The sequence below is a fragment of the Odocoileus virginianus genome, chromosome 11 (genome assembly GCF_023699985.2).
Source record: "Odocoileus virginianus isolate 20LAN1187 ecotype Illinois chromosome 11, Ovbor_1.2, whole genome shotgun sequence".
In the NCBI taxonomy this organism is placed as follows: Eukaryota; Metazoa; Chordata; class Mammalia; order Artiodactyla; family Cervidae; genus Odocoileus; species Odocoileus virginianus.
In genome coordinates, this window is record NC_069684.1 from 9578661 (window position 1) to 9601372 (window position 22712).

General features: G+C 51.1%; 1 protein-coding gene across 1 annotated transcript; it reads right to left on the reverse strand.

Moving 5' to 3' along the window:
* Positions 1-8373: 8373 nt before the first annotated feature.
* BATF3 (basic leucine zipper ATF-like transcription factor 3) lies at positions 8374-22206 on the reverse strand. The gene is made up of 3 exons (XM_020913687.2): positions 21941-22206; positions 19138-19242; positions 8374-9015 (listed from the first exon to the last, which is right to left on the reverse strand). The coding sequence occupies exons 1-3, from the start codon at positions 22016-22018 to the stop codon at positions 8830-8832; spliced, it is 369 nt and encodes a 122-aa protein (XP_020769346.1). The 5' UTR covers positions 22019-22206; the 3' UTR covers positions 8374-8829.
* Between the last annotated feature and the right edge of the window lie 506 nt (positions 22207-22712).

A 22712-nucleotide genomic window follows, 5' to 3' on the forward strand; every position in this document is an offset into this window, starting at 1 on the left:
AAACTGCTTGTGAAAGGAAGAGTCAATTGATTAGGCAAACTTCCTTGCTCTCTTTTTTTAAGAAACCACCACAGCCAGCTTCAGCAACTGCCACTCTGATGAGATCAGTCATCAGCCAACACCATCCACCAGCAGCGAAACACTCCACTGGCAAGAAGATGCTGATTCATTGAAGGCTCAGATGATAGCACTTTTTAGTAGTAAAGAATTTTTTAATTAAGGTATGTACATTGGGTTTTAGATGTAATACTGCTGCATACTTTATTAATAGACTATAGTATAGTTATAGTAAACATGACTTTCATATGTGCTCGGAAACCAAATAATTCATGTGACTTGCATCATTGCTATAATCCTTCTAAGGCAGGGGTCTGGAACTGAACCCAGACAAGCTCCCAGGGATGCCTGTGTTTTTTCTCACTATGAAGTGAAGTGAAGTCGCTCAGTCGTGTCTGACTCTTTGTGACCCCACGGATTGTAGCCTGCCAGGCTCCTCTGTCCATGGGATTTTCCAGGCCAGAATACTGGAGTGGGTTGCCATGCCCTCCTCCAGGGGATCTTTCCAAACCAGGGATCGAACCCAGGTCTCCTGCATTTCAGCCGGATTCTTTACCAGCTGAGCCACAAGGGAAGCATCCTGTTAAATTTTCTCTCTCTTTTTTTCCTCTCTCTCTAGTTGAGATTTACTGGTGATTAATGTATCCCACCCCTCTGTGCACAGGTGACAAGTTAAGTAATCCTAAATAAATATTAAAGGCTTAAATAGTAAGGATTGCAGGACAAATAAAATACAACTGTATTTCAGCTTTTAAATAAAATTGAAGGTGACACTTGAGATTTGTTCTGAGTGTAATTCTGCCCCCTCCCCCATTCTCATCAACCAGCTTACTGTCCCTTTCAACAGTACTGTTACCAGGCCTTTAAAAAACAGCTTCACTGTGGTTTATGGGAATCCCTAATTTACAACAGGCAGGCTGACACAGATGATAAATTACAGGAACAAGAAAAGTAGCTTAGGTCCACACTCTTAAATGGGGAAATAACAATGAGAAATTCACATCACAAAGAGAATAATAGTAAGTTTTTTGGGGGGAGTTGGAATGAGGGTAAGGCCTTAATTGGGGTGAAGACTAGGAAAATCCATCCATCATTCTTGCTTCTCCATCCATTCTTCAAACAGAACTTTTTACTGCTAAGCAAATGTGCTGGTTACCATGTTAGGCAACTAGGGATATATGAATAGATAAAACACAATTCTCGTCCTGTAGTTGCTTACATTTTAAACAGAGGTATTCCCTGTTCCAACAAGATGGTGAAAAGCATTACCTTTCCTCCAACTGACACGGGTCTGGAGGTAAGATTTCAGAAACTCTACAACAAGGTGGCCCTCTAAGGTATTTAAGGGTTTGGGGGAATCTTCCTTGCTGATCCCCAACCCTGCCCCACACACAATGGGTACTTAACGACTAATCATTTGAACAATAGTTAATTAGTGCATGCTAAGTCACTTCATTTGTGTTGACTCTTTGCCACCATATGGGCTGTAGCCCACCAGGCTCTTCCATCCACGGGGATTCTCCAGGCAAGGATACTGGAGTGGGTCACCGTGCCCTCTTCCAGGGCATCTTTCCGACCCAGGGATCAAAACTGTCTCCTGCGACTCCTGCTTTGCAGGCAGATTCTTTACTGCTGAGCTGCCAGGGAAGACTAAATTCATAATAGTAACTAGTTATTAGTAATTCATTATTTTATTATTTTACAATAAAATTTTTGTTACTTCATAAATAAATGTATTGATATACCACAATAATGAATTAATTTATTTTTATTAATAAATGTATTTGTTCACAGCAATAATTAAGATGAATTAAAATAAGTAATCAATTCCTAATAAAGTTTCATAATGATTAATTATTTGCAAATGTGCTGCAACCGCTCAAGAACTGCTGTGGGGAATATTTGCTGGTTCTTTCCACCCTTTGGCCTCAGGATGCTGGCCACCACTGTTGGTTCTTGAACTCACTTTCTCAATTTCAAAAAGTCCTGCCTGGCAAACTGAGGGTTTGTCAATTTGTCCCTTCTGTGGGTTTGTGACATTTTGGAAGGTACTTTCTGGCCTTGCTGTCAACCTAGAGGAAAGATTGCAAAGAAGCTTGGTGAACCCAGGATGCTCGGGAAACAATCTGGCTTTCCAGACCCCAGCGCCGTCCAAAGAGTTTTCCTCTGGGGTGTGGAACCACACAGGGTGGATGCAGAACAGAGTGCCGCCCTGTGCAAGGTGACAGAGAACTCAAACCAGTTCAGGAAGACCCTTGATTAATGGATGAGTAGATAAGCATCGGGGCTTCCCAAGTGAAGCAGTGGTAAAGAATTCACCTGCCAGTGCAGGAGATGTAGGAGATCCCTGGGTTCAGATCCCTGGGCTTGATCCCTGGGTTCAGAAGATCCCCTGGAGAAGGGAATGGCCACCCACTCCAGTATTCTCGCCTGGAGAATCCCATGAACAGAGGAGCCTGGCAGGCTACATATAGTCCATGAGGTCATGAAGAGCTGGACATGACTGAGCGACTAAGCAAGCATACAGATAAGCAGCAGGGCTATTAAGGGAAGTCAGGGAAGTTCCAGGTACACCTCAGGCCTTCCAGGACAGGGTCATAGAAAGCAAACCCTGGACTCTCCCTCGCGCTTTCCCTCGAGGTCGTGGTTGGAATCCTGAGCTAGGCCTTTGGTCTGACCTGTAGTGACATTTCTGATCTTCTTAAGAACATCATACCAGAAAAGGTCATGCTAGAGCACCCAGAAGAGCAGGTGAGCTGTCTCCAGGGACAGAATCTGCCCTGAACACAGCCCCAGATTGGGGCTCAAACCCGAGCACACCACGTCAAGGGTACCTACACCTGCTCACTGAGGACTTTCAGTGCGCGTCACGTTGACGGTGATGATGTCCGTGGCGACGGTAGTAACCACACGGATTTCCTTTGCCCCCGATACGTGGGGAGGAACAGTTTCATCAAGGTGGTCAGTTTCTAAATGGGTGATCCAGGAAATGTCCCTTACCTCCAAGTAGAGCAAGGTTTCCGCAAGCTGGCCTTGACCAGCTCCGCTCTCACGCCTCACGACATCTGGCATTGTTAGGGGCCTTCCGGCAGCGGGCCCTCCTGGGGCTCTCAGCACAACTTCCCCAGGAACAGGGATGGTTTAGGTTCAGAGCTCAAGGACTTCCATCACCCTCTCCCCTTCCTCCATCCCTCTCTCCTTCTCTCCTTCCTCCCTCCTTCCTCCTCTCCATTCTTCCTTCTTTCTCCTGCCCTGGACTTCCGGGACAAGTCTCCCCGCTGTGGCTCGGGTAACTGCCAGATTTCCTTCACATCCCGGAGGGAAGGCGAGTCAGTGAGCTCCGGGGCCGTCCCTTTTCCTCCAGCTCCTGCTAGAGCAGAACCCACAGCACTGGGGAGTACACCCAGACTGTGGGAACCCTAGCATTGATGGGAAAGAAGAGAGGGGCTTTTGGGTCTCTCACTTTCCTGTCCGTTAAGAGTCATCATTCTCAACCAAGGTTTGAGGCCCAAATTGGGGCCTGATTCAGTGATGGAAACCCCAGGTTTCAAGGCTGCGGTGGTGCAATACGGGGCAAGATTGCGGACAGGAAGTGGTGTGGCTGCATGGGTGAGAAGGAAGGACTTCCTCCCTCCCTGACACTTTCTATTCTGAAAGGGCCTTTCTCAGCCTGCTTCCCTTCCTTCCAGCCCAACAAAGAGCCACTCGCAGATTTAATTCACACACAGGGCCCAGTGTCTGGCACACTGCAGCAGGGTGAACATAACCAATCAAATCCAGTCTCCAGAACAGGTCTACCTCCCCTGTCCCTCTTGGAGTAATTTATACAGATTTTCTACCTTTTCAGAGTAGGAGGTGGAGAGCTGAGACAGCCCCTACTGTTACTGGGATCTTGGCAGAGACGATCTTAGCAACCAAGTTGATCTCTCTTTGGTTTTCAGAACACTTGTCACATATCCAATTATCTTGGAGGGAACTTTGCCCCATCACCGTTGACTCACTACCCTGGGCTACCATAGTTTTGGTTCCCTAACTCCAAATTGACTGTTGACATCAAACGTGGGGGGACCTAAATGTGAGCTCAAACTCAGTGAGCACCCAGCTTAGGGAGGAAGCCCCAGAGCTCATCCAAAAATCTGAATGAAGTTCTTGATAAGCATATGAGGCGGCTGGCACATTGGAGCCAAGTGGCTGGATCGGGGTGGTGGGGTATTTTGGAGACATAACCAAAGGGCTTGGAGGAATCAAATATGATGTATAGGTTTCTGACCAGGTGGATGTTGGAGCCTCTAACAGACAGGTAGAAACAGACTGAGAAGCATATTTGAAGAGAAGATGATGCGACCAAGAGTCCAGCTTTGAACATGTTGAGGGGGAAACGCTTGTAAGAGGTCCTCTCAGAGACACATGATGGACAGCTGAGTAGACAGGTCTGACCTCCGAAGGGACAGCTGGGCTGTGGGTACCGATGGGGGAGTTGTCAGTATAGGGGGAGGTGGTGATCGAGGCTCCGAGGAGAGGAGAGCCCTTTATACTGACAGGCAGCACAGAAGCTGGTGTCACAGGCCATTAGGAAGTAAAGGAAGACAAAGCCTGGGACATACCCATTAGATTTGGCACAAAAGGAGCCTTCTAGGGACCTTTAAGGGGGCAGTTTCAGCGAGGTTTGTGGAGCAAAAGCTGGGTCTTCTTACGGCAGAGACTGCAGATACTCACCTAAGCCTGTTCCTCCAGCTCCCAAGAACGTGGCTGAATTTCATTTCCCAACCTCCCTTGTGGCTGAGTGAGGCCTGAGATCTGGCCTGTGGACTGTGGGTGGGAAAGGATGCCCTCTCACCTCCAGGATACAGCCCTTCCCCACTGTCCTCCCTGGACCCTTCTTCCGAGTCTCCCAGTCAGGGGAGAGGACCTAGGGGGACCCGAAGGCCTCGGGGGCCCAGGGCACCTACATGGTAGGGGACTGGGCCTTGGGTTGTTACATGGAGCCAGGAGGCTCTGGCCAGTGGGGCTGGCAGGCTCAGACGCCCCCGGGTCAGCAGCGGAGTGGGTGATCAGCAGTGACCGGAGCAGATCAGTCACAGGACAGTTAGAGGGGTCTGCAAGCTGGAGCTTGGAAGTACTTCAGGGTCCAGGTGAGCCCCAGCGGGAGGGTAAAATGCTCCCTTCGGGAAAGTGCTGGAGTTGAAAGACAGCTGCAGCAAAATGCCTGCGGGTTCGAGACGCACCCTCCGCGTGTCATGCTCCCAGCTACACTGGCCCCTGGGACCCCGGCTCTGAGTCCATCCTTCACAGCAGGGCCACTCGCCGGGACAGGGCAGCCTGGTGAGGTGCTGACAGTGACACCACATTTAGCCACCGGCTCAGCCAGACCCTGCCCGGACTTGGCCCAGCAGCAGCAGCCTGACTCTGTCCACTAGAGTGGATCCATGGTCAGATCCGCCGGAGTCACAACCTGGCTCTGCTTGGCACCTATGGGTGCATGTGAGCAATCCCCTCCCCCTTGCCACACCCCTTATCTGCAACGTGAAGGGATGAGGCTGGATGATTTCAAAGTCTCTTGCGCTGGGAATTCCCTGGCGGTTCAGTTGTTAGGACTCTGTGCTTTTGCTGCTGAGAATACAGGTTCAATCCCTGGTTGGGGAACTAAGATCCCACAAGCTGTGAGGCTAGATAATGCCACCATGCCCTTGAAACAGCTGCATTCAGGATGCTTTGACCTGGTCCTGCCAGCAGGCATGTGCTAAGTTGCTTCAGTCGTGTTCAACTCTATGAAACCCCATGAAACTGCAGCCTGCCAGGCTCCTCTGTCCATGGGATTCTCCAGCCAAGAATACTGGAGTGGGTTGCCACACCCTCCTCCAGGGGATCTTCCTGACCCATGAATCACACCTGCATCTCTTAGGCTAACCTGCATTGGCAGGCGGGCTCTTTACCACTAGCGCCAACTGAGAAGCCCGCAGGCACAGGCCCTGTTATCTAACGGCAGCCTTCCAGTACCTCTGACCAGGAAAATCTTGTCACCATCAGCCTGTGTGAGTTAGGAGACACCAGGCAAGGCTCCAGCAAGCAGGAGAAGAAAAGAGAAAGGAGAAGAAAAAGAGGCTTGTGGGGAGCAACCAAATGGGATCCTGGTATGAAATCAGCTATTTCTTCACCCCTGGAAGGGTTGCTTTCTATTTCCTTTCTTTCTTTTTTAACCAACTGCATTTACAGTTGGTTATATTTGCACTTTCTTTTCTGTCCATATTTCTTGTTCCCTTTATGTGGGCTGGCTCCACCTTCTACAACTCCTTTGTTCCAGGAATAAAAGAGAATTGGGGAGGGGATGGGACTTGCTCTCCCATTTTGCTTTACTCACTGGGGCCTCCTTCAACGTGGCTTGCTTCTGATTTTTCTGGAAGAGTAGAGTTGACTGGGACCTTAGAAAGGAAATAGCCTCTCCTCTCCTCATCTACTCTAACATTTGTTTAAATAGGAGAAGTGCCGCACTCAATATGTCAGCAAATTTGGAAAACCCAGCAGTGGTCAAAGGACTGGAAAAGGTCAGCTTTCATTCCAATCCCAAAAACGGGCAATGCCAAAGAATGTTCAAGCTACCATACAACTGCACTCATTTCACATACTAGCAAGATATGCTCAAAATCCTTCAAGCTAGGCTTCAGTAGTAGGTGAACTAACTTACAGATGTACAAGCTGGATTTAGAAAAGGCAAAGGAACCAGAGATCAAATACCCAACATCCATTGGATCATACAAAAAGCAGGGAATTCAAGAAAAATATCTACTTCTGCTTCATTGACTATGCTAAAGCCTTTGACTGTATGGATCACAACAACTGTTGAAAATTCTTAAAGAGATGGGAATACAAGACCACCTTACCAGTCTCCTAAGAAACCTGTATGCTGGTCAAGAAACAACAGTTAGAACCAGACTTAGAAGTACACTGATTCAAAATTGGGAAAGGAGTACATCAAGGCTGTATATTGTCACTTCGCTTATTTAACTTACATGCAGAGTACATCATGAGAAATGCCGGGCTGCATGAATCACAAGCTAGAATCAAGATTGCTGGGAGAAATATCAACAACATTAGATATGCAGATGATAACACTCTAATGGCAGAAAGCAAAGACGAACTAAAGAGCCTCTTGATGACAGTGAAAGAGGAGAGTGAAAAAGCTGGCTTAAAACTCAGCATTCAAAAAACTAAGATCATCGTATCTGGTCCCATAATAGAAGAGGGGAAAGTGGAAACAGTGACAGATTTTATCTTCTTGGGCTCCAAAATCACTGTGAACAGTGACTGCAGCCATGAAATTAAAAGATACTTGCTCCTTTGAAGGAAAGCTATGACAAACCTAGTCAGCATATTAAAAAGCAGAGACATCACTTTGCCAACAAAGGTCCGTATAGACCAAGCTATGGTTTTTCCAGTAGTTATGTACAGATGTGACAGTTGGTCCATAAAGAAGGCTGAGCACCAAAGAATTGGTGCTTTATTGAATTGTGGTGCTGGAGAAGACTCTTGAGAGTCCCTTGGACAGCAAGGAGATCAAACCAGTCAATACTATAGGAAATCAACCCTGAATAGTCATTGGAAGGACTGATGCGGAAGCTGAAGCTCCAATACTTTGGCCACCTGATGCGAAGAGTCGACTAAATGAAAAAGATCTTGATGCTGGGAAAGACTGAGGGCAAGAGGAGAAACGGGCAACAGAGGATGAGATGGTTGGAGAGCATCACCAACTCAACAGACCCGAGTTTGAGCAAACTCCTGGAGACAGTGAAAGACAGGGAAGCCTAGTGTGATGCAGTCCATGGGGTCACAAAGAGTAGGACATGACTTAGCAACTGAACAATTTCCCATTCTATAGTGATTCAGACTTCTATAAAGGAAACTTGCTGCCTGATCCTATGAGTACTAATGGAATGGGAAGTGACCAACAAGTGTACAGAGAAAACAGTCAGTGTATAGACTCAGGAGAAAATCAGCCTGGAATAGAAAATCTTCCATGACAATCCAGCCTGGGTGAGGAACCTGACCAGGGTGGAGGGCCACGCAGAGCATATGACAAGCAGGAGTCAGGCCCAGCACACCTCTGTGCCACCCTACTGGGGGAGGGCAGGGAGAACCATCCCCACCAGGTGCTGCCCCATCTAGCTTGGATATGTCCTTGGGGGTGATGATCAGGCGGGGAAACCAGACCCAGGAGCTGCGAAACCACCTGAGGGAACAGGAGATGACCTCTTCAGAAAGAGGAAAGGTATTGTGTCTCTAAATTCCAAGAACTTGGCCAAAAGGAGAGAAGACAGCGCCTTTTTTTTTTTTAAATATTTTTATTTATTTATTTGGCCAAGTTGGATCTTAGCTGCAGCATGCAGGATCTTCCGTTGTGGCATGTGGGATCTAGTTCCCTGACCAGGGATGGAACCAGGGGCTCCCTGCATTGGGAGAGCTGGGAGTCTTAGCCACTGGACCACCAAGGAAGTCCCGACAACGCCTTTATTATGCATATGCTAGCGGAAATGACTCTGCAAGGGAAGGTACTAGCTGCCAAAGCAGAAGCACAGCGACTCCGGCCTGGCCCCGCTGGAGGCTCTGAATCGGGCTCCTGCGGGGAGCGTCACGCTGAGCCTGGGCCACCGAGGACCCAGCCCGGAGCTCCAAAGAGGTGACCCAGGCACACGGATGTGGAGAGAAGCCTCCTCCGGGGAGGTGAAAACCACCGACTCGCCGGGCTCCTGGCTGGGCCACGGCGGGCCCCCTCGGGCTTCACCGGGGCAGGCAGCCAGCCACGGGGTCGGGCCGCGGCAAGGGGACGAAGTTCAAGGGGCACAGCAGCAGCGGGCACACCTTCTCGTGCTCCTTCAGAGCCTCGCTCAGGTGCTTCAGCTCCTCCGTCAGCTTCCCGATCTCCCTCCGCAGCACTGTGTTTTCCTGCTCCAAGCTCTCGTACTCCTGGGAAGACAGCAAAGGCGCAAGATCGGCCCTGAAACCACGTACCCTTCCTCCAGCCTCCCGCCGATCTAACTGCGGGCCACGCTCACCTCCTTCCCTGGCAGGTTCTCCTTAACCGTGCCTGCCTCCATCCCTCGGATGTGTTCGTTCATCTGCTTCATGTCTCTTCCCCCGCCCCCCACCGGGATGAAAGATTCTATGAGCGCTGAGTCTATGAGGGCTTTGGTTTTCTGAATCATCTTTATTGAGGGTGTGTGTGTGTGTGGGTGTGTGTGTGTGTGTGTGTGTGTGTGTGTATTCCATGAGCGCTGAGTCTATGAGGGCTTTGGTTTTCTGAATCATCTTTATTGAGGTGTGTGTGTGTGTGTGTGTGTGTGTGGCACGCGCTTACTCACTTAGTCGTGTCCGACTCTTTGCAACCCATGGACTGTAGCCCATCAGGCTCCTCTGTCCATGGGACTCTCCAGACAAGAATACTGGAGAGGGTTGTCATGCCCTCCCCCAGGGGATCTTCCAGACCCAGGGATCAAACCTCCTCTCCTGAGTCTCCTGCATTGAGGTGAATTCTTTCCCTGCTGAGCCAGCGGGGAAGCCCTTACTGAGGTATACTTCATATAAAATAAAAGGCACCGACTTCATGTGTTTAGTTCAATGAGTTTCGACAAGTATAAACTGGGTTGATGGAGATGCAAAATGCCTCCATCCATCTGAAAGTTCCTTGATCTTGTTGTAGCCATGTGTTCCCGTAACAAACTCACTCAGAAGAACATTGCAGATAGTGGAGACCGGCAGGCCCAAGTCAGAGAGTCTCCTCTTAGCCAAGGACCCCGACCAGTTTTTCGGAAAACCTTACATACCCTAAGTGTTCATGCCCAAACCCACCTCCCCAAATTCCCTGAAACTAGTCTGAACAAAGGCAAAGAAAGATACAAAGTTAACCCGTGATTCTTATGCCTTAAGCCTAGGTAGTTAACAGTGGACAATTATCAATAGGCCTGTGGTCATACCCCAATAAGCATAACAGAATGTATGATTCTATCCAGTTACACAGATAATTAGGGTATTCTTTTAGGCAATGGAGACTCTAGGTACAAGCCCTGGGCTCTTCCTTCCGGGGGCCTGGTTTTCCAGTTGGTCTGTCGTTTCCATAGATACGGGGCTTAGAGCTCAAACTCCACAGTCCGGTCCAAGATGAGAGTCCTGCTTTCAAGATGGAGCCTGTTCTGCTTCCTCCTTCAGTCTCCCTCTGCAGTCAGCCACCCCTGCCCCCAGCTGCTGATCTGCTTCTGAAGGTCTGCTGGGTTCACTCTTCCAGCCCCAGCACCTGGAAAAGTGTCTGGAACAGAACGCATGTTTGTTGAACGCTGAGTAAATGAGCGAAAGATAGCTCGTGGTTTGGCTTTGCCTCAACACTCACCTGTTAAGTTTCCGCTATATGAGAGTTCACAGAGGCTTAGAACTGTAAGGGGGTGGGGGGGCGGGAATCACAGAGCCCTTAGCCCACCCCAACCAGTATAGAAACCTTCCCTGTGTAATCCCATCTCCAACATCCGACTCTCTCTTCCTTCCAAGGACACCTCCTGCCGACCTTTCTGAGCCGCTCCATTAGAAACCTCCACTCTGTCCGGATCTAAAATCCTTCTCGCCTTCGCACCCACCTACCGGGCTTGGTTCCACCTATGGAACCACACAGAGTACGTGTGATACTTTCTCAACATCACAGTTCTTGAAATGTGAGGAGATGGCCCCATACCACTTCCCCTTAGGTGTTCTCTGAGCCCAACTGCCTCAGGTCCTCCAGGCTCCGTGGGTTTTAGGACTTCTGCTTCCTCTGCCCCCCTGGAGGCCATTCCCAATGTACGTTCCATTTGCCAGGGGCTCTGAGCAAACGTTCCCCTAACGCAGTGCATGAGTCTGGGGAGGGCCTGGCCGAGCGGAGGGCAGCTGTCTAGAGGTAGTCTGCTCTGGGTGGGACCCGCATTCAAACCCACCTGGCTCTGGAGATTCTCCCCGAGCTTGCAGAGAAGTGCAGGATTTGCCTGCATCTGCTGCATCTCCGTCCTTGCTTGAACGACCATTTTTTTTTAATATTTTGGCTTAAGGGTGGGGTCTACATTCACTTCTACTGAATTTCACCCTGTTTCTTAGGCACCTTCCAGCCCAGCAAAATCATTTTGAATGTTGATTATGTCAGCGCCTGAACTGGTGATGCCACACAGCTCTAAGTTTTCCCTTCATTTGATGAAGCAAGTCTTCTTTTTCTTCATCCAACTCATTACTAACTCCTACAATACTCAGCCACTTGCAGAGCCTGACCTTCTCTTAAGGCTGACAGTCTCATTTGCATCTTGTTGAAAAGCTGTTTTCAACCATTTCTAGGTTGATTCATATGATTAGGCTTTGTCGTACCATGCATTTTCTGAGCTGGGGACCCAACCTTATTATCTTACCAGTAATGTTTAAGAAATATTACCAAAAAAAGTCTGATCTTCTTACAAGCATGAAGACACATGCAAATTCTCAGCTCTCCCTCTTTGCTAAAGCTGTTCTCCTCAACCGAGCTATCTTCCTTCTTTCGAATGTGGGCCCAGCTCAAGTACACCACCTCCAGGAAGGCTTCCCTGATCACAGCACCTAATGAAACCACATCTCTCATTATCTGTTCTCTTCAGTCTTGTATCATAGTTCGAGCTTACTTATAGTAAATAAAGTCTCTCCCCAAAGATTAGAAATGTATAGCAACCAGGGGTCTCTGCGACCTTCTCCCATGACCCTTCTGACGGGCCCCAGTGCCAACATCTACGACTCCTCAACTCTCACCCTCAGCCTCCTCTTACCATTCTTTCCTCCCCGCCTCCCACTTCTAGGCACCTTCCTCCTGCTCAGAACAAGGGCCCCAGAGGGGTTCCATGCAAGGTCATTGAAGATATCCCTCTACCTCCTGTCTCTCCAAGGCAGGTTCTCAGGGTGGTCTGGAATACTCTCCATGGCAGCAGGCCTCACCCACGTGCCTGCAGGCTGTCCGGGGGTCACTCTGGCTCCCTCAGGGAGCTGGCCAGATCTGCCTGCAGCTCTCCCCGAGACCTACTATCTCCACCTCCCCACACCCTCCTCTGGCCTTTGGCCAGCTCTAGTCCTGGAGTCAGAAGTCAGACTCCTAACGCAGCAAGAGGCCCTCCGTGGGCAGGAAGGGTCTGGATGGGAGGAGGGCATGGGGGCCTAGGCACCACGGGGAGCCTGCCCACAGCAGAGGGCTGAGAGAGACTGTAGCTCTGGGTAGCTCACAGATGCAGGTGTGCAGGTATGCGCACATGTGCGCGCACACACACACAGACACACACACACACTCCATCCTGCAACCGGAAAGTCTCTTCACTCCAAGTAAAATGGAGAACATGTTTGAATGGTCCCATGCTGGTGGCTCAGATGGTAAAGAATCCACCTGCAATGCAGGAGACCTGGGTTCGATCCCTGGGTGGGGAAGATCCCTTGGAGGAGGGCATGGCAACCAGCTCCAGTATTCTTGCCTGGAGAATTCCATGGACAGAGGAGCCTGGTGGGCTACAGTCCAGGGTGTCGCCAAGAGTCGGGACACAACTGAGCGACTAAGCACAGTGCAGTGAGCTAAGATTTTAACTGGATTCCAAAGAACAGACTCCTTCCTGTGGCAGAATATTCCAAATGCCTTTGTGTGGTTACTGAACTGTGTGGCAAGATGCTCATGAGTGTCTGAGCTTTCCCTCTAGAAGCCATGGGGGCCACGCTACCTAAGTCCACTGCTCGCCCCAAACTCCTGCTCAGAGAGGCCACAGAGCAGGCGCCCAGCAGGTCCCCTGACTGCCTTCTCCTTGGGGACTTTCTCTTCTGGGATTTAAGTTTTATTCATAAATCTGCAGAGGGGGGCTTTTATCAAGCTGAGGGAATAAAAAGAGAAGAAGTCAAAATCTTCTTCAGGTAAGGCCAGTTTCACAAAAATAAAAAAGGGGAGTGGGGAAGGGGAGGAAGAGGAGGTGAAAACACTGACTGGGTAGAGGGGAATGAGAAAGACCGTCTTCAGCCTGAGAACCACCTGGACCTAATGTGTGTAAGACAAGCCAAGAACGTTAGACCCTTTGCTATTTCCAAAGAGATGATCAGTCTAGCTCCGATCTTGCCGACTCTTGAGTCTCCTGCCCCGGGAGGGTTTGAGGTCACCAGGCTGCCTTCTCTGGGTATTTGCAGGACACAGTCACAGAGCAGAGACGAGAATGGGAGGTGGCGAAATCACTGCAAATCCCAGTTCTGCCTTGGAAATTAAGCTGTCTCGGGCAGTGATTCCCAACTGGGGCAATCTTGGCAGTCCCCAGGGGACACGGGGGCGGCTGGAGGCAGCCTGGGTGGTGACGGCTGCAAAGGGGCACTGCTGCCTCTAGGGGGTCGAGGGTCGGGCACGGATGCTGCTCGATGTCCTAGGGTACACAGGACACCCCCCACAGTGAGGAAATAGCTGACCCCAAATGTCAACAGTACTGTGCTTGAGAAACCCTGGTTTGAGCACCGAAGAGAGGCTGATTGAGGACTGAGGTGCTGTCTGGGTGGGGAGAGATCTGGAGTCTAAGATGCCTTTGACGTAAAGACTGGTATGTGGGAACCAGGGGCCAGAGACGATAACTCTGGCGGGAAGGGAAGGAGGGGAAGGGAAAGGCCATCAGGAGGACACAGACCCCCCTTCACAAGCGAGGCAACCAAGACTCGGAGGTACAGCGACACTTCCGAGCTCATACACACTTGGGACCTGATCCCCGACCCCAAGATCAGCTGCCGCTCTCACGCAATGTAGCAATTCTGCTTTTGCTTGCCAGTGCCTGGGCCCAAATTCCCCCCCGTGGTGGTTACTAGCAGGAAAGGACTACTTGAACTCAGGATTTTACAATAAGTCTCTTCCCAAGCCTTAAGCGCATACATTTCCCAGCAGAAAAATTGTGTCACCGGCCCAGGGCGGTATAAATTAGTGTCATAATCACTTTCTAAACCCAGTGAGGACTGACATGGAGCATTCTCTTAGAACATGCAATATCTGAAAACACCAGGGCAACACACACCACAATCACATTGCCCAAGACAGTTGTCAGTTTGTGACATTTAGGGCTCCCGAGGATGGCGTTGCTGCCTTCCTTTTCTGACTCAAAATCCATTCTCAGTCTTACATCTCTGGGTGCCTGGCTTGAACCAGTGTGACCCACTTCTGACACTCGCAACTGGCCTTAGAGACGCGGACCGTCTTCTGGGGCTCCCATCTGTGAATGTGGACCCAGGTCGTGTGCCTAGTGTTCAGAGATGAATACGGGCTCAAAATCCCCAAGAGAAGGGTACGTGCTTTGACTGGATGACTTGAAAAGCCACAGTAAACAGCGAGGCGCACAGATACATACTAGGAACCGCTTTTCGTCACTGCAGTGTGGCTTCCAGCAACACCCGCCCGCGGGGGAACTCAGACAACCCTGAAGAGTGAGCCTGGCCTCTCCCTGGCTCTGCCTGCCCAGGCACCCCTCCCAGCCTGCCCTCAGGGGGTCCTGCCTTGATGGGAAAGCGCCCCCCATCTTTGGGGCTGGAGAGCTGGGGAAGGAGGAGGGCACCTGAGAGACTTGTAACAGCCGGGACTAGAGGAGACTTTTCTGGATGTTGGAGGGGAAAGACGCTCAAGAACTGAGTGGGCAGGAGAGAACAGTGGGAATTTTTGAACACATCCTGCTCTAAACATTCCCCTTCACGGTGCTCAGGAAAGGCAAACAAAGGGCTTGCGTTACTTGGAGACATTTAGCAATGGCAGCCCACCAGATGGGATAGAGGAATTTATGGGATAAAGGCTTTACTCAAGGGGACTTCCCTGGCGGTCTACTGGCTAAGACTCCATGCTTCCACTGCAGAGCGATGTGGGTTCGAGTCCTGGTCCAGGAATTTAAAATCCCACAGGTTGCAGTTTTTTTGGCATGGCCAAAAAAAAAAACCTCTTTACTGTTACAACAGGTGGGCTCCTCTCCTCAGGGAAAAGCAGGGCAGTTGTGGCTGTCGGGTGGTGGCTTTCTAAGCCCCCTGATGTCTCCCAATGAGCTGGCCTCATTCCGAGTCTGAGAAGGAGGTTCCCATCACCTCTCACTTCTCCCAACCTAGACGTGGCCTGGGAGCCCCAAGGAGCACACGGGGCTTTCAGCTGTGACCCACAGCGGTGTGCAAGGTCCCCTGCCCGCAACCCCCTGGAGCACAGTCAAATTATTCATCCCCACACGTCTGGACCAGACATCTCACTCTCAACGCGCAGATGTTTTTCAAAGTTTGAAAACTAGTCACCAGGGTGGCTACTGCCACCAGTGACCGATGACACTCGTGTGGAGCTAGTGACAGCAACGGGATCTGTGTGGTATGGATGGAACCACTGTCCCGGCCTCCTCGACACTGTTTCCCAACAAAACTGGCCCTGCTGCATGGTGCATGATCCCGATCCATCCTGGCAGTTCCCCCAGAGAAAGTGGGGGAGGCCGTGGTCTTCTGTGGAGTGCCTGGGTTTCAGAGCAATCGGCACCGTTTCTGGAAAGGGCAGCTGGCATGGTTATGTCTATGGGTAGCAGAACAAGCTAAGAATGCTATGAATGGTCCTCCACCCACTGTTCTAAGAGGGATTAGGCAGGAGAAAATGTGACAAACCACCCTTAAGTTTCCCAGAGGTCAAGTTCATTTGGTTATCAAATCCCACAATGACAGAAATTGAGAGAGACCCATCTCTTTTTTTGACGCTGTAGTAAAGTATTCATGTTACCTTCTATGGCGCACAGAAGAAGCTCCCCCCAACCCCACACACATCTAAGATGTTTACATCCGATCTCTGGAACCTGTGACTGTGCTATCTGGTGTGGCAAAAGGAACTTTGCAAATGTGATTTAAGTTGAGAATCTTAAAATAGAGAGATTACCCCAGATTACACAGACAGCTCTCACTGTCACATGAGATTATTAAGGAAAGAGGAGTCAGAGAAGGAGATGTAACAATGGAAATGGCAGCAGAGTGATGCCAGATGAGACAGACTCAACTGGCCGGTGCTGGCTTTGAAAGTGGAAGGGGACCCCAAGCCAAGGAGTACGGAAGCCTCTTGGAACAGGCAAGAAAATGACTCCCCTGCAGAGCCTCCAGAAGGAATGAACCCTTGTCAACACTTTCATTTTACCCCACTGAGACCCACTTCGTTCGCCTGACCTCCAAAACTGTGAGATAATGTACATCCGTGCTGTTTTAAGCCACAAAAAATTTGTCATAACTTGTTACAGCAGCCGAAGGAAATGAATACACTTTCCTTAAGACTCTTATTCCTTAAGACTCTTATCTATTCCCTGATAGCTCAGTTGGTAAAGAATCCACCTGCAGTGCAGGATTCCTGAGTCAGGAAGATCCCCTGGAGAAGGGATAGGCTACCCACTCCAGTATTCATGGGCTTCCCTTGTGGCTCAGCTGGTAAAGAATCCACCTGCAATGAGGGAGACCTGGGTTCGATCCCTGGGTTGGGAAGACTCCCTGGAGAAGGGAAAGGCTACCCACTCCACCATTCTGACCTGCAGAATTCCATGGACTGTATGGTGTCGCAAAGAGTCGGACACAACTGAGCAACTTTCACTTCAGTTTCACTTTAAGACTCTTATACCTCCCCAGGACAGGAATGAGATCTGATTCCTCTCCTTGTGACCTAGTGGTAGTGCCTTGCTGGCAGTGGTTCTTCATTAATATTTGTTGAGGGATTTCCCTGGGGGTCCAGTGGCTAAGGCTCTGTGCTCTGAATACAGGGAGCCAGGGCTCCATCCCCGGTCAGGGAACTAGATCCAGTATGCTGCAACTAAGACGTGGCACGCTGCAATGAAGATCAAAGATTCCAAGTGCTGCAACCAAGATCTGGTGTATCCAAATAAATAGATAAAAATAAAAATTTAAAAATATGTATCTGTTGAATGAATCTACCTGGTCCCATGAAAGATCTTATCCAAGTCATTTAGTCACCTCTGCACACATAATCACAGAGGTCTTAAAACCGAGTATCCTCTGGTATGCTTTGATATTAACATGCCCATCTCCAACTAGAAGCTTCTCGAGAAGAAGGGCGCAGCTGTCAGGCTGGTACATGTGCTCTGAACATAGCGCTGTGCACTGACTGAGCCGCAAATCCCCTCTGGGGGTTCTTTGGTAACATGAAGCTAGAACCAGGCTTGCTTCACGAGCAAGGGGAGGGAAGAAAGGAGGCAAAGGACATCCCAATTCTTCCGAGGAATTTTACAGAACAATCCAGTCTGGGACAGGCTTTCCCTGACCCTGGTCTGAAGGTCCTAGTCTCTTTCTACAGCCCAGACGTCCTACTTTCAAGAAAGAATCTAACATTTATAACGTACAGCCCTCCGTGAATTTACATCAGTGGATCTCCTCTCTCTGGAGCCCGTGCATTCTAAATCTGTTCTCTGCTCAGTGTGAAGGAGTTTTTAGAGACAGTCATTTCCCCCTCATAACACCCCACAGTCTCTAATGCTGTCAACACCCTCAGACTGGCTGTGCAGAGACAATCTACGACCAGAAAGAGTGGCAAAAGAGTGCTGAACCAAAACCCTTAAAGATCACATCAACCTGTGCAAAGATGAGCACAGAACTGCCATCCATTCCTTGGACAGAGCCTGGGATGCCTTCTACATCACTTCCTGACATGGAGTGGTTCCCGCGTTCTGGCTGCAAGATTATGTGGGATAATACACAGGGATCGCAGGGAAGGAAAGAGTCTAGCATCACCTTCAGGTTCCTGATTGGGGTGATGGTTCGACGGCTGATTAGCTTCATATTACAATTTGAAGACAGTTGAGAAGAGGAAGTCTCAGGATGAACAATCCCACTATTATGGCCAGGCTGCCACCAAGGAGCCTGCAGGGACCCATTTGGAGGCCTCGAAGCAGACACTGGAGATGTGGGGCTAGGGCCAGGACAGAGGTCTTGCTGCAGTGATCAATGCCTACCTGAGGGTAAGCGATGCTGGGAGTTGACAGATCAACAGATTAAATCTTCCAGGTGAGATGAAAAAAGGGTAGAGTCTGAAAGCATGGTCAGCACCAACATTTGAGAAAGCAGACAAGTAGAAAAGTGAACAAAGAAACAGAAAAAAAGTGGTTAAGAGGGTCAGGAGAGATAGGAAGCTAAAGACCTTGAGGGGGACTTCCCTGGTGGTCCACTGGCTAAGACTGCACATTTCCAGTGCGAGGGCCCAGGTTCAATCCCTGGTCAGGGAACTAGATTCCACATGCTGCATCTATAAGATCCTGCATGCTGCAACGAAGACTAAAAAAAACTGAGTCCTGTGACTGAGGTCTGGTACAGCCAAAGGAATAAACGAAAACAAACACTCTTTTAAAGTTATAAAAAATAAAGCTAAAGATCTTGAAAGAATGTTTCAAGAAGCTGAGGGTTAGGGGTGTCAGGGGTCCCAGCAAGGTCAAGGATGAGGGGACTAGAAAGAGCTCCCTGGACCGTGTCAGGATGCTAGTGGACTCAGCGGAGCAGTTCCTGTAGGAAGAGTGTGTGTATGTGCGCGAAAGTGTTTGGGGAGCAGAAAGGATATCACAGTGGACTGGGAAATAAATGGGAACTGGGGACGTGGATTCAGCAGGTCTCTTTTTAAGAAGCAGGGAGGGACTTCCCCGGTGGTTCATGCTCCCCACGCAGGGCCCCAAGTTCCACCCCTGGTCAGGGAACTAGATCCCACATGCCATAACAATAGATCCTGTCTGCCAAATAAATTCAATAATTTTTTTTTTTTTAAGAAGCAGGTAAATAAAGGAGGGAAAGAAGAGAAATGGGGCACTAGCTTGAAAGGAAATCGGGATCAAAAGGAAGTTTCCTTGCTTTAAAATTAAAAGAAAACTGTGAGATACAACCAGTGAGGGAGCAATGAGGACATGGGAGAGGGAAGACTCGGAATGCTGGGCTGGAGGGACGCAGCAGGATTAGATGTGCACGTGGCCCAAGTGGCGATGACCAGGGCGTGGCCGCGCGGCCACCACCCTGCAGGGGCGGAGGACCACTCCCCGCCGTGGCCCTCACGTGGCTCTGCCCCAAACACCTGCTCACCTCGTGGAGTTTGTCAGCCTTCTGGGTCTGCTTCTTCCGACTTCTCTGTGCAGCAACCCGGTTTTTCTCTCGCCTCCGGACCTTCCTGTCGTCATCCTCAGGGCTCTGGGGGAAAGGGCGTGGTCAGGCGGGATGCTGAGGCCCCTCGCTGCCCCTCCTCTGCCTGCTGTCTTCATCCAGCCCTGGTCGTGGAGCGTCACCGTGTTCGCTGCAGTCACAGCAGCGCGTGCTGCTCCATCAGCGGGGGAAGAGCGGCCCCGCGTCGAGGGAGCACTAGCCACGCGCTGTGGCTGTTAGCTGCTACCCCGCCCCCGCCACCCCCGAGACCTGTGTGGCGGGGCTGCCATCTAAAAGATGAGGAATAAGAAACTCCGAGAGGCTGAGGAACTTGCTCCAGGTATCACAGCTAGTGGGGGGCCCAACGGGAAGTGGAACTCAGGTCTGCTGGACTCCAAACCAACGTTCTCAAACCTTCCACTCCCCCCCACCCCCGCCCCTGGGCGTGTGCCTGGAAGAGGTGTGGTGTTGGTGTGCATCTGAGGACGGGAAAGGCAGAAGGCGGCTGCTATCTGGGACTTGCCGTGGGCCAGGCCTTCCACCACCACACACAAACTGGTACTTTTGACACTGTGTGCAAATCAGAACTATGCTGATTACTATTGCAGCCATGCAACTCTCCCAACACACCAAGTGGTCCTAAGCGCCACAAGCAGCTCATCCCTTTGAGCAAAGCTTGACTGACATTTTTTTTTTCACAGGTCAGAGCAATTTGAATCAGAAAGCAAACTGATGATGTGTCTTGAAAGCTCTTAGCTATATATGAGATTTAACCAAACTTAATCAAGTCCTTCAAGAGTTAACCTGAAAAAGCAGGTAGAAAAACGCACCTACAATGGTAAAAATACTTCATCCAGTTATAGAAAACAGAGGAGAGGTGTAGTATTTGCTTCCCAGAGGCCTATGAGAAGATTCCATAGAAATACTACCTTTAAAGAGTTTAGAGATCAAGAAATCAGTGGGATACAAACACAAGAAAGCTACTCAGTTATTACTATTAATGAAAAGCAATTATTGATAATATGAAATAATGGATGTTTTCAGATATCATTTTATCTGGTCTAATATTACAAATAAGAAAGATAAATATCTCCCCAAGTTACAGTGAGTAGAGAATTTTCAGCATATGCAAGAATACAAAGCTATGAAAGGAAAAGAAGAAAGAATGTGACATAGAGAAGTGGCTTGAAGACAGTGTTTAAGGGACCAGACACAAGATGTTACGACGTAGTCTTCAAGAGGCAAAGAAGTCTTGGTGGTAACCAGAACACAACAGGGAGTCTGACAAGCAGAACTTCAGCTTTAGAAATACAGGTTCTTGGTTCTGTCTCTTACTATCAATATGGCCTTGGGTAAATGACTTATACTCTCTGATTTTTTTATTTTCTCATTTGTTGTGTGATTCATTCATTCTTTCAGTAAGTATTAACTGAGTACCTGCCATGTGCCAGGCACTGTCCTGGGCACTAGAGACACATGCCCTGAACAAGTGGTCAATAACCCCTGCCATGATCATACTAGCAGCCCAGCGCTTGGAGCTGCATAAGATAAAACTAGATTTTATCCCAAAGTGCCACATGGTGTGTCTTCAATAACCTCTGTTATTTACTGTTGAGTCCCTTATAGCACTCATCACTGAATCATGCCTCTCTGGTCATCATCGGAGATTCATAAGGCACACAGGAGGAGCATGCATCCTGCCCTGTAAAAGTGGACACTCCAAACTGGATTGATCACCTACCACATGGTCAGACCTGACAACCAGCAGAAACATCTAATCAAGGCAGAAAGAGAGCAAAAAATGTTGAGATATTCATATGGTACTAACCATATCTCAGTTAGTCCTCATAAAAATCACAAGAAGTTGATATTATATTTATTTTTACACGTGGAGAAACTGAGGCTCAGAGAGGTGAAGCAGATTGCCCAAGGCTACTCAGCCTGTGTGGGCAACGCTGAGGCCCAGACTCAGCTGTGTGACTCACTAGCGTCACCCGATGACATTCTGTGCCAGGCACCTAACTGAGAAGCAGGGCATAACCCTGAAAAGACTCGGTCCTAACGCAGCTGAGTGAGAAGTTCTCGGTCTGCCGTCCCTGCCGGCAACCTTGTGTGTTTCCCCGAGTACAGGGCTGTAAACACCGCGGTGGACAGCGCAGAGGGCCCGGCGCCCGCCGAGGGCTCTCCACCCGCCCGGAGGTTGGAATCTGCCCACCTCGGGCCCCCACCTCGCGTCCCTGGGGCTGCCGGAGGGGAGCACACGCTGAGAGTGCCTGGGCACGAGCCGCCCCTCAGAGCGGAATTTCCCCTCTCCACACCTTGGCCCCAGCTCGGCGCCGCGGGGAAGGACCACGCGCTCTGGCGATGGGGCGGCAGCCGGCGGCGGCGCACGGATGGCGACACCCAGGGCGGCCCGGACCCCACGTGCGGGGCAGCGTGGACAGTGCCCAGCCCTACCAGGCGTCGGCGCCCTCTGACCTCTGCTCCTCCCAGGCTCAGGAGCCCAGTCACCATCCCGGACACCCTGGGCATCTGGCGTGCGCCCGAGGCGTCCCGGCAGAGGCGTACACCCGGGTCCCCGCGCGCCCCCCACGCCGCTCGCGTCCGGCTCCCGCGTTGCCCTCCACCCCTGCTCCCAGCAGTCCCCATCCGGGAGCCCCAGCACCCACCTCCTCGCGCCCCCCGTGGCGCGCACACCGCTCCCCCCAACCCGGGCATCCCCGCGAGCCTCTATCTTGCTCGCTACCTGTGGCCGCGTCTGGTTCCCGGGCACCGAGATGCTCCTGTGCAGGACGCTGCCGGCCGCCGGGAGCCCTTGAGACATGCCGGGCGCTGCTCCGGCCCGGCCCGGCCCGGCCCGCCGCGCAGCCTCGCGGACGAGCGGCCGCGCGGCCAGGCGCGCCCTGCACGCGGGGCGCTGCCTACCGGCTCCCTCGGGGCGCACGCATCCCCGCGCCCCCGCACCTGCGGGCCGCCGCCTCGGCCCCGCCCCCCCGGGCTTCCCGCTCCCCCGGCTCCGCCGCGCGGCGCCCGGGTTTCCCCACCCCCCCAGGTCCCAGCGCGCCGTCCTTCCCGTCCCTGAGTCCGCCCCGCCCCGCCTTCTCCCACCCCCGCTCCGTTTCCTCCTCTCCCCGCCCTCTCGTCGCACCCCGGGGTCCCAAATCCCACCCCTGCCGCCGCTTTCCGCTGGGCCCCCCCTTCTTCGTGGAAGTCACGTGGTGGCTCCGAAACCCAGAAGGGAGCGCGAAGCCCCCCAGCAGAAGCGAGGCTGGGACAGGTTGCGGTGGTGGAGGCGCGGCGCAGCCCTGGAGGGGCGTCTCTCGGCCGCTCTCGGAGAACTCGGGCTGAGAAACTCCAGTGGGCGGTTTGGGGGTGGGTGGTTTGGGGAGGGTCGGTGTTTTTTTTCCCGGTCCCATCGCGGCATCTTCCTGCGCATCCGCCCCGCCTCCCCTCCCCCTTCCCGGGCGCAGGGGTCACAGTCTCGGGGGACTTTCTCTGCGTGCAGTCGGTCACGCGGG